General features: G+C 42.9%; 1 protein-coding gene across 1 annotated transcript in view; it reads left to right on the top strand.

The window, feature by feature from the left end:
- The first annotated feature begins 1,403 nt into the window (after positions 1-1,403).
- LOC146682345 (uncharacterized) overlaps positions 1,404-12,500 on the top strand; it is a 15,103-nt gene continuing 4,006 nt past the window's right edge. Inside the window, exons 1-8 of the mRNA XM_085446927.1 lie at positions 1,404-1,604; positions 1,923-2,195; positions 2,418-2,477; positions 2,809-2,925; positions 8,193-8,276; positions 8,681-8,959; positions 9,161-9,211; positions 11,790-12,038. Coding sequence (XP_085303053.1) covers positions 1,541-1,604; positions 1,923-2,195; positions 2,418-2,477; positions 2,809-2,925; positions 8,193-8,276; positions 8,681-8,959; positions 9,161-9,211; positions 11,790-12,038 — 1,177 coding nt within the window. The 5' untranslated portion in view covers positions 1,404-1,540. The remainder of the gene's footprint in view (positions 1,605-1,922; positions 2,196-2,417; positions 2,478-2,808; positions 2,926-8,192; positions 8,277-8,680; positions 8,960-9,160; positions 9,212-11,789; positions 12,039-12,500) is intronic.

Genomic DNA, 12,500 nt, shown 5'->3' with positions numbered 1-12,500 from the left:
GCCTGGAAAATGCAGCTGTATTATCACTGTGGGTAATTCGACTAACTGGCAGGTGTTTGTATACTGACACTCTTATTTTTGGGTTTGTAACTTTCAGCTTTTGGTTCATGTTTGTCTCCTCTGTGTCCACTACCTCTATGTGTCATCAGCGTCTCGTCTGTCCTGTCATGTCTCCATGTCTGTTTTGATTCAGTTATGACTCAGCCCACCACGTGTAATAATAATCATAATAACTTTGTTTATAAAGCGCTTTCAGACAAAGTGCTGTACAGCTATTTGAAAATAAAGAGACAAATAAATAAAAGTGATGCAAAGCAATACAAGTTAAAACACAATAACAAGTTTAAACATAATAAAAGTTAAAAACGATAAAAATCAAAAAAACTAAAAGGCAAAGAATTAAGACATGTAAGACCGGGTGAACAAGTGGGTCTTCAACTTGGCTTTAAAAAGCTCCACAGAGCAGCCTGCCTGATATCTGGAGGGAGGCTGTTCCACAAATAAGGCGCACGAAAAGAAAAACACGTTTTTTTCTGGCTGTAGGAACCTTTACAAGGCCAGAGTCCTGAGATCGGAGCGCACGGGATGGAGCATAAGGGTGCAAAAGATCAGAGAGGTATGAAGGTGTCAGTCCGTTTAAAGCCTTGTAGGTGACCTTAAAATCTGCTCGAACCTGACAAGGTAGCCACATACAGGGGTGATGTGCTCAAATCATCCTCCTGTAAATATATGACTGCGTCTGCCTCGGTTCATCGACTCATCCTCGCTCGTTGTAGGGGAAGTTTCAGTCCGTCAGTTTTTCTCACAGTCACTTCAAAGTTATCTTCAGTTAGTCACTTACTGCGCTGCCCTCTCAGTGTTTTGTATTTGCTTTTTGGTTTTCATCGCCTTTTTCTTATGCGTCTCAGCCGATCTGCTTCCCATCAGAGAAAGTCTTCTGTCCAGTGAAACTCTGGACAGTCACATGCTGTATCAGCCAGTGTCTCCACTGTGGCTCCATACGAGGCTCAGAAACAAAGATCCTTGAACAAATTTACAGTATTCAAAGTGTTTGTTGTCACGATGCTCTGAAACTTTGTTAAAAGCTCTCTGAGATCAGACTTCAAAGTCATGATGATGCTACATGATAACAGCTCAGTCATTCGTCACGAGCCTCGCCATGGCGCCGCAGTGACACGTTTTTCCACCGATTACCGTCTTAACTTGATGTTGGTGTGACACAAAATGTGTTTTCATTTATTTCCTTTAACTTTCTATGTTTAGATTGTCATCACAGTCATTTCTTCAGTTTTTCCATAAACAGCTTTTTCTAAAAACTCCCTTTGTTACGAGTCAGTGGTCAGGAAACTAAAAATGGAAGCGTCCTTGGATGTAGGTCTTACATGATGAGAAATATGATTTCATACTGAGCTCTAACAGGAACTTCATCAGTGCTCATCAACCACAAAAGAAGGCCGGCCTGTACGGGAGGATCAGCTGAGTTCCTCTTCCAGCAGAGATAAATGCTGGTCAACCTTCTGCAGATGTCCGAGTCGTGACCATGATGAGAGTGAATATCTGCTGCTGCCTCTTTGCCTTTTTTCTGGGCTGTAACATCACAGCAGGTAAGAACATCTCAGAGTTTCATTCAGATAATCCAGCAGCCGTTTTTTACATGTCAGTATTAACCGGTGTATTTCTATATGTTGATCTCAACATGAAATACAGCAGACTTCAAACCCATTTACACCTTGGGAATATTTGAGATATTTGACTGGAAAAGAAAATCTATTAAGCTCAGTAGAGATGTGTTCAGGGTCAAAGTTGAGTTTGGGTTTAACTTCGGGATCACACAGTTGTTTTAAAAGCATCTTTCAAGACAAAGCAAGAGCCAGTGTAGGTACATATATACAGTATATATAATGTATATATGTCTCTTGCAGGAATCAAACATGATATCATCAGAAACAAGGAGTCCGTCACCCTGCGCTGTCCTCTCCCTGTGGAGGGTACGGTGACGTGGAGCAGAGAGAACAAAGGAAGGATAGTTGACATACTCACCGCTGATGGTAACAGCGAGAGAAGACTCATCAATGACACACGATTCATGTCATCAGCTGATAAGTGGCTGATCATCCTGAGGCCTGCTGCGTCAGACTCTGGGAGATACCTGTGTAATAACAAACCAGCGGTGCAGCTGACGGTGATCTCTCCAGGTAACGTCACACTTTGTCACTGTTGTTCTGTTTGTGTCTGTTTTCAAAGATCAGGTTCTCTTCAGGGCCTGTGGGAATTAAACAGCACGAGCGCACACCTCCATCACTTTAATGGGTTAAATAACAGTCCTGCACATAGATGGCACAGCAGGGTCAAAGTTTAACCAAGATTAAGTAACATGAGTGAATTCAGTTAACTTGATTAATCTCATCATTTTACAGGACAATCAGCTTCTACACCCTTTCCAGCAAACGCAACATCAGCACCACCCACAAACTCAGGTATCACTGAAATCACAAAGTTTCACAGATTATTAAACATAATCAGAGTAAAGCGAGTCTCTGCCACCACAACACCAGCTGTTTTATGCCCAGTTCAAAGAGAATGATGTCAGAGATTTTAATCTGTTTGATCTTAATTTGTAACTAAAGCTGTCACACGCTGTGATAATATAGAACAATACACGTTAGAGTATTTCTCTGAAAACCAAAATCTAAAGTTATGATGATGACGTGTACAAGCTTGACTGTCCCACCACAGACTGGGTCTCAGCTCTCGACAGTTCATCACTTTTAAAAATGCTCTTTTGTTTTCTCTTCCTTTCCTCTGAAGACCAGCAGCTGCTTCTTGGGTTGATTTATGGAACAGCTGCTTCATTCATCTGCATCATCATCATCATCATCGTTGCATCTGTTTTTTACCCAGCGAGGAGCGGGTCGAACAAACAAGGTGAAGAAAGCCTGAGACACACGAACGGGAGAATTTTTAGATCCAGTGATAAACACAATTATTTCACAGAATGTAACACGTACTTCTTTAATTCAGTTTTATTTATACAGAGCCAAATCACAACAAACTGCTTTGTACTGTAAGGTAGACCCTACAATAATACATACAGAGAAAACCCAACAATCATATGACCCCCTATGAGCAGCACTTTAGTGACAGTGGGAAGGAAAAACTCCCTTTTAACAGGAAGAAACCTCCAGCAGAACCAGGCTCAGGGAGGGGCGGGGCCATCTGCTGTGATTGGTTGGGGTGAGAGAAGGAAGACAGGATAAAGACATGCTGTGGAAGAGAGACAGAGGTTAATAACAGATATGATTCAATGCAGAGAGGTCTGTTAACACATAGTGAAGAAGAAACACCCAGTGCATCATGGGAATCCCCGGCAGCCTACGTCTATTGCAGCATAACTAAGGGAGGATTCAGGGTCACCTGGTCCAGCCCTAACTATATGCTTTAGCAAAAAGGAAAGTTTGAAGCCTAATCTTGAAAGTAGAGATAGTGTCTGTCTCCTGAATCCAAACTGGAAGCTGGTTCCACAGAAGAGGGGCCTGAAAACTGAAGGCTCTGCCTCCCATTCTACTTTTAAATACTCTAGGAACAACAAGTAGGCCTGCAGAGCGAGAGCCAAGTGCTCTAATAGGGTGATATGGTACTACAAGGTCATTAAGATAAGATGGGGCCTGATTATTTAAGACTGCTGACAGAGAGAATATTATTAGGATATGTAATTAAAACACCTTTTCAATGCTTCGTTTGCAACATAGAAGCTGCGATGATGTGTCCAGATTCCCTCCTCTGTCCTCTCGCTCACGCCTCTCTTGGAGTCGATCACTAACATTCAGGTTTTGTTCACTTTGGCAGGAAGTGAAAGAAAAGAGCACGTCTATCATTACATAATAGATGACGTCAGGTTAAAGGCTGAAAATGGTGAGAAATACTTTGACTACCTTGCACTGCATTACAGTGTTGCTATAGTTCCCACTGAGACGTGGATTTTATTCATTATTTATTATTTTATAAAGTGATAAGTTTAAATGTTTAAGCATTTAAACGAACATAGTTTTGCGTCATCTTACGATTTCTGCAGTTAGTCTTTGTTTTTCTTTTATATGCAGGTTTTCCTGACTCGCTCTCTTCCATTTATTTATTTATTTATTGAAATTAATGATTTATTGAGGCTCCAAAAACATTTATCATTGAGCATTAAAACAGAGAAAGTAGAATAAAAGAAAAAATAGAAAAGTCACACAGGCTTGACACAGTGTGACGACACCAATGTTAAACAACAACATTTTCATCTTCAAAGTCAACATAAAGCCCAAATATATCACAACTTCACCAATACAACATAAAAATATCCAATATAATATATAATCACGCTCTACATACACATATATTTTACAAATACGTATTTATTTGTATGTAAATATACAAACACTCCTGTTGTTATTGTTGTATTTTCTTTATCCACAGCTCCGTCACAGACCATTAGAACCACTGGATAAAGCATCTGCAAATAGCAGCCACCACCTGCACGGCTCACCTGAGAGACACCTGTAAAAGCAATTTTTAAAGCTGCTGTAAAAACATAAAATAGATATTTAACAACAGTTATATCAGGCATGTTGTGCACTTTAAATAACAGCTGCATTATTTTGTTTAAATGATCATATTTACAGTGACAGGACTGTGTGAATGATTGTATTTTCTATCAGTAAATCTTAATTTCTTTAGATTTTATATATTTAAGTCTTTTGCATGTTTATTTTTTATTTTACAAATCATATGACAGTTTTGATCATCTAACTGTTACCTGATATTATAACTCTGAAAATATCCAGTGAATGTTTTAGAAAGAAAGTTGATTTCTCTGCTGACTTTGAAAAGTGAGCTGTTTATTTGGCCAAATACCAACATGAAACTGAACAGGCATGTGCAAAACGTAGGCGAGAAATAATCCAAACATGAGCATGAACCCTAACCTGAACAGCTGCAACAAAACTCTGCACGCTGACGTGACTCGACGTGGAGAAACAGGCGACCCGACACTGAACGAGGACGACAAAGGACTTAAATACACAGAAGGGTGATGAGGGCAGTGGGAACACCTGGGGAGGCACAGCTGACACAAATGATCAAGACGCCTCAGGGAAAAACTAAACACACTGAACATGAGCCGTGTCCCAAAACGTCGGCTGCATCCTTCGGAGGACCTTCGCGGTCTACGTGGGCCGGGTCCTTCAAAGACCGAGAAGGCTGGAGGTACGAGGCTGTGAAATGGGACGGTCCAGCCTTCAGATCTGCGTCACCGCTGTGTCGGTGGAGTTTAATAAACTCAGCCGTCTGCTCCTTGATATCTAAAATATAACACTGGTGTAAATTCTCAACTCTCTCACACTTCTGTTTAATCAGTTTTCAGTTTGACGTTTATTCAGCTGTGTGAAAACCCCGGAGGAACCCACCTGATGGATTAATAAAGTTTGATTTAATCTAATAATCGAATAACTTTGTTCTCAGCCAAACCAATTTACTCACGAACAAATAAAACAGAAAAAAGCCAGACAATAACATTTTCCAATTATCCAAGTGACTTATATGTCATGTTTAACCTGAGTAGTGAAAGACAGCGGTGGGTCTGAAAACGATGAAGCCGGGGGTCCACTGCTCTCTCTGCTCTAGTGACCCTTGACCTCCCGGTCAGCTATCGAGCTGGTGGGTCACAGACGTCTCCGAAAACGTCGGAGCGCTTTTGCAAATATGCGATATCTTGATAAACCGAGCAGATCTTTGAAGTTTACACAGATTCTCGCCTGAAAATATGTTAAAAGTTTATTTTGTGACCCAGAAAGATTAATAAGAGTAATTTTAAAACTTAGTAGCGGCCGCCATTGTTGGAAACTGGAGTTTGGCTGGGCCGCGCTATGAATTCTGGGATATGGTGGGCCGTGAAGCAACACGACCACAGACGCTTGACAGTTAGAACATGGAAGACGTGGAGAGACTAAGGCACAGGCATAACTCAGAGTAAACACTGAGGACAAGACAGACCACACAGAGGACAGGAAAAGACTCGTAAATCAGGAGACGCATGAAACAAACTAAATCCCAACTAATAATAACAACATGAGAACTTAACGTATTCCCAATAAAACATAAGGAACAATGACTTTCTGTCCCATACCATGTTTGCATGTGTTAGCTGTTTGCTAACCCAAAGCCTGAATAGTTGCTTATATGTACATGTTAGCTTGCCAGCTACAGCAGGCAACTACCTGTGTATCAGTAACCTCTTTACCTGGTAGGTGAGTAGTGGCCTGTAACCTGCAACAAAATTATTTAGATAAAAGCAATAATTTTGTTGTTACCATCAAAACATGAGGTCTAAATGTGACGTGAATTTCTTGTTAGGTAAGAAGGAAACATAAGAAGCCACCGTCTTTATTTTTATTTTCATGCTGTGATGTTTTGCTGGTGCAAGTTTCCAGTTCCTCACTGTGTCACCATTAGATGCATGTTGTCTGTGTTTGTCTGTACAGACAGCTGGGGAGAGGGTTTTCTGTTGAAGCATTTAAACTTTAAACAAAGTTCTGATGGATGCAGAGTTGGTCTAAAACCTCATTTGTATTCACTATTGCAAAATAAAATTACCTTAGTTTAGCTTTTTTGTATTTGCAACTTTAATACCTGTGCAGGAGCGTGTCATGGAAGGCCGGTGATCTCTGGGTTTCCCCACAGGCCGCTGAGTCCGGAGCTGATGGCTGCAGCCAAGCCTCTGTGCGTAGTATAATGCTACTGTTGGCTGCAGTCTCAGTTCATCTATTTTGTTGGTTATGGACCTGACGTTGGAGAGCAAAATACTCAGAAGCGGTGGCTTAAGTGGTTGTTTCTTTGCTAGCGTGGCCGCCCTGCAGCCACGCTCTTGTGTCCTTTGTTTACTTCTCCTCTTGGATGCCACTGGGAAGAACCAACCACAGAGACCCTGGAGTTCTTATTATGTCCTCCGGAATGCCGTGGAAGTGGTGACAGTGCGACGTGATATTGTTTGCAAAGTGTAATTCCAAACTCAGTCCTGACGACTGTGAGTAGATTCCACTCGACATACAGTAGAAAAAAACCCGTCTTCTGGAACTTCACAGAGTGAGAAACAAATGTGACAGTGCAGTGGTTTCATCTACTCTGGTGTAAAAATAGTCGACACTTACAGACCACATTAGCAGCAGATCTCATGCACTCATGTTTACACAGACTCTTCACAGACAGGAGTCACAAAGAAAACCATCTACAGGAATGTAAATTAAAAAGATGTGTAATTTGTTGCACACTTGGACAAATGACACTTCCAGCTGTGCATGACTTTAGAGTCATTTCTTTACTCGCTCTTTTGCTCTGCAACTGCAAATACCAAACACAAGCCCTTCAGTTTAGTGCAGCTGCTCTCTGCGGCTGTCTGTGCACTAAAACACACAAACAGGACCCCAAAGCTGCCTGTTTCAGTGCCTGCATGAGCGTCACCCATGGGACCAAAATATTCCAGCTGGATTGCCAGTGAGCACAGTATGTGTCACAAATGCAGTAATAAAGAACTGAATGCATAAAGCAAGAACGCTAAACAAATAAAAAACATAAAACTGTGGAGAGGGGCAGTATCTTTGCAATACATTCATCCGTCAAATGAGTCACACACATTTCATAATAAATAATTAAATAAATGTAACCATATCTTCTGGCATCTCCATTGTACCATCTTAGAAATCTCCAGTTGTCAAAATCTCACTGGTTTTATATATTTTACACACACCTGTAAAACCTCGTTAGTCTCGACCATCAAGAAATAAGACCAAACAACAAAACCTGAATCAAGAAACAGGAAAAAGATTATTAATCTCATTTACAAACTCATTTGTACCACTAACTCCACCTCCACCCTCGTCTGCTTCAGGAAGGAAATAAATCATGTGCACCATATTTCAATGTGCTGGTTTTCTACTGGTCACTGCTCCCTGCTTTCTTGTACTGCGGCTGTTTGTGAAACGTTTTAAATCTTGACTTTCTTTCACTGCATTTTTTAAAACCTGTGTAACAGATTATTATACTGTAGCGAGCGTCTGTTCTCTGACCACAGAACCTCAGAAATAGAAGAGCAGGCGTGTTCACAGAGGCGCTGACTTCCTGTTCTCTGTTCAAACACAGACTGTGGTCACTGTGAGTTCAGACACTTCAGCCTGTCAGGATGTGGGTGAACATCTACTGCTGCCTGTTAGCCTGCGCTCTGAGCGGTCATACCACAGCAGGTGGGACACTTTGCATTAATGTCTGATATACTTTATAGTTTTCACACATGTGCATTTGTGTTGGTGTTTGTAGTTTCAGGGATTTCACACGATTATAGGAAACGAGTTCAGAGTGTGAAGCAGACACACGACCACAGGAAGTCGAGTTATGGTGTCAGTGTAGCTCAAACTAACAAACACTTCATGAAGACAAATTTCTATCGTAAATCCTTCATTTGTTTAACAAATTATTTTGACCAAAGAATTTTTATGAACAGTTTTTTATTTTAGTTTTTATAATGAAATATCATCATCATATCCTGACTTTGATTATCTTTCTATCATCCTTTCAGATTTCTGTTTTCTTTGTAACTTTTATTTCCACACATACATTTTATTTGCTCATTTTTTTATTTGTTTTGCAGGTTTAACCCGTGAAGTAGTTACAGAGGGGACGCAGCTCACTGTGCGCTGTCCTTACTATCTACAGGGTGGAGTGAGGTGGAGCAGAGAGAGTGGAGGAAGCACAGCTGACATACTCACTGTTGATGGAGAAAGAAACATAAAACACATCAATGATCCACAGAAACGATATGATTCGTGGGCTGACGGGTCTCTGATCATCCTCAGAGCTGCTCCCTCAGACTCTGGCAGATACTTCTGTGACCATGAAGCAGCTGTGGAGCTGACAGTGATCCCATCAGGTAACATCAAACTTTATTACCTTCCTGTTTAAAATCATGCATGTCTGCTGAAAATGTGATTTTTAGTCTTAAATGAGACCAGTGTGGTTGTTAGCACTGTGGCTAACCGTGGGGTCAGATCCACGGGCCGTCTGAGGCCTTTCAGTGTGGAGTTGTCGAGCTCTTCACGTGCTCACATGGTCCTCTGTGTTCCTCCCACAGTGCAGAGTCGTGCACAGTTTAGGTTAAGTCCTGACTCTAACTTGGCCGTAGGTGTGAGTGCTGGTGGTTGTTGGTCTGTGTCAGCTGTGACAGGCTGCCACACAACCCTGAACTAGTTTAGCTTTTTGACCTCTCGTGTTTTTAACTGCAAGCACATCTGTGGTCAGCATGGTTAACATAAAGTTAACTTTTTAATGTAAAAATACAAAGTACCACATCAAATATTAAAGTAACTCTGCGACAATAATCATTACAAATAAGGGCCAATCCCAGTACAACATTTGACATTCCTGTTTTCCATGTGGCTGGTGTGTATTGGTTTGGATTTTGGAGACGCCTCTGTGTAGCATTAACTCCCATAACTCCTGTCTGATGTAGCCAAAGAGCTTTCATACAGAAGTCCTGCATCAGCCACGAAACACAGACATGAAAAGTTTTACATGTTACCATAAAACACATTTCACTGTCCTCTGTAACAGTGAACAGTTTTCTGATCTGTCTTGTATTAGCTGCAATAACAGCTGTGTAACACATGGCGATCATTAAGAGCTGCCTCCCTCCCTGCCTCCCATCTCCAGCTGCCTCCCTCTTCCCGCTCCTCCACAACCACCCACACATGCAGGGCCTTGGAGTGGGGGTATGTCACCAGGGTGCAGAGGAGGCTACCCCCCCCCCCCCCCCCCCCTGTCCCCTTCTGGCTGCCTCTGCCTCAATTTTATCCCACAACTTAGACATTCACATTATTCACACTCTCATTACACATACATATAGGATCTTGGGGGTGGGCACAATCACAGAGTCCAAATCACCATCAGGGTGTACACCTCACCCCTGACGTCGTTGCCCACCTCTCAATTTTAAATACACGTAGACATTGAGGGCTAGCAGGAGGGACCATGCGCTTACCTGCTGCTCCTTGGCAGGTAGCTCCATGCCCTCCTGGGTTTTAATTACACCTTAGAACACATATGCATCAACACTACAATGAGCGGGTGGAGGGAGGTTTGGAGTCTTCTCCCACCCCCGTTCTCTGCGGCCTGCTGGAGCGGGAGGGCTAGTAGGAGGAGTTGGCCGTCCGACTGCGGTCTGGAGTGTGGGGCCTCCCTGCTGCTGCGGAGTCGGGGTGGTCTGCCTCTCCCCACCGCAGGGAAAAGGGTAACACCACCTGGGTCTGGGTGCAATTCCCCCCTCCAGGGACAAGGGTACCTAGACCCGGTTTGTAGAGTACGCTTGGGGAGTGTGATCGTGTGTACAGCGTCTCTTTATGTCTGTCTCCACGTTGGTTGAGTGTGGAGTAAGTGCATATGAGAGCATGAGGGTGGGAATGGATGTTTGTGTCTGTGTGTGCCTGTATGTCTGTGTCTATATGTCAGGTTGGGTATCAGACGCCACCTCTCTGGGGACATCTCAGGCCCTCCAAGGTTTGGAGGCCTATCTCCACCCACCACCACTTCCCCTGCCGGTGGCGGACTCCCTCAGGTGTCGGTGTGTTGGTGGTTCTTTGTGTCTGGGGGTGGGCGTCCAGGTACACACCGGCTCACTCCTTGGCGGCCGCTTATCGGGGCCTGGGGCCTGGGGCTCGCTCGGGCCCCTTTGGAGGTGGGGTGCCCCTGGCCTCTCGGCCTGGGGCTCGGTCACTCAGGCGCAGCTGGGGGCCGGCGGAGCTCACGGGCGCGTCACTGCAACTCCCCCTGACTTCTGCTCCGCGGCTGCTGGGCGAGCCCTCATCTGGGACTCTCCTCAGCTCTTACTGGAACAGTGGCGTGGCTGCCCCTCTGTTGGTCTTCCATGGTCTCTTGTGTTCTGGGGGCCTCTGGATGTCTGGAGTTTTGATCTCCTCCATACCCGCTTCACACCCTGGAGGACGGGGCTGTGGCCCCCCCACACTCCCTAGCAGATCATTACATGGAGAAACCTTTGGAATGCAAGCATGCTGATCCACACAGGTATGCACACATGGGTATTCACAGACGCGGACTAAAGCTTTCTTGGCTGCTGCCTCAAAGCACACTGTGCGCTGTCTATCTTGCGTGCTGCACAATATCGTTTATTATTTAGTAAATATTGATATCTATGACTAGCTAGTTTATTGTGATGGTGCTTTGTTTTCTCTATTATTATGTTGCTCTTTGTTGTTTGCTGTCTCCTCTGTTTGTTTTTGTTTGTTTGTTTTTTTTTTCTCCATACAGGTGACCCAGGAGTTCTTTTTTTTTTTCTCTCTCTTCCCCCCCTTCTCACCGTCTCTTCTCCCCTTTGGTTTTCTTTCTTTCTCTCCCCCTCTTTCTCTCATTCATTCCCCCTGTCCTATTTATTAAAAAAAAAAAAAAAAAAAAAAATGACAAAGGATGAACTGAAGCTCTGCCATCACGTAATGTCGCATACTGCTGTTTCTGATGTCATTTAAGGAAAAAAAAAAAAAAAAAAAAAAAAAAAAAAGAGCAATAATAAAACTGTGTCACCAACTAAACACAGTAACACTAACACAACAGTGTGTGCTGAAGCTTTACTGCACAGTGTTTCTCTGAGAATTAGATTTTGAAAAGAAACTAACAACATGAGAAAATTTGTGTTCGTCCGTTATACAAAATGCATCTTAGTTTGTAGTCACACATTCATTTGTTATTCACAGGAACAATAAGACGCCGTGTTGAAGAGAGAGACAGCATCTTACTGAAATGTCCTGGTGATGTTGGAGGATCAGCTGGTCCAACATGGAGACGAGACTCTGGAGAAATAAATGAAGGAAGGATGTATTTTTCCCGTAGAGACAAAACATTAACAATAAGAGAAGCTGAGCCTGCTGACTCTGGACTGTACTACTGTGATGGGAAACCAGCTGCTTATGTGAATGTGACCAAAGGACAGAGATCTGACAGAGGTGAGACACATGAACCTCTGACCGTCAAACATGAAGCCTGTTAGTGTCAGCCTGACTGAGACCATCAGCTTGTGTCTCCACTGTGGTTCAGGAGTGAAACATCCACAGCGAGCACACTGACAGGCTGCTGTTTGACCTGTTCTCTACCTCAGGATTAATGTAAAGCTGTTCTGATAAATAAATGCTGGTCCGATGAGTCGAGTACAAGTATGTCTGCGATCCTTTCATGCAGGAAAATACTTTTTACATCACACTGACTGTTTTACTAGCTATTAAAATCTGTTTAATGTTGTTGTGTTCTTTGCATAATATCAAGAAAAGTGAAAGCAGCTGATGTCCCATGAAATTCTATGATAAGGTTGAAAGTTTCTGTATGTCCTCCATCAGCAGCAGTTATTTCATGTCTGATTGGATGGTCTGTCTCTGTTTGACATGTCAAAGCATTTTAACTCATCACACAAA

This window comes from Copadichromis virginalis, linkage group LG22 (assembly GCF_057382275.1).
Source record: "Copadichromis virginalis isolate Kocher_CV1m ecotype Utaka linkage group LG22, C_Virginalis_male_GT1.1, whole genome shotgun sequence".
NCBI classification, from domain to species: Eukaryota; Metazoa; Chordata; class Actinopteri; order Cichliformes; family Cichlidae; genus Copadichromis; species Copadichromis virginalis.
Note: the sequence above shows the minus strand (reverse complement) of the source record. Positions and strands in the feature narration are given on the sequence as shown.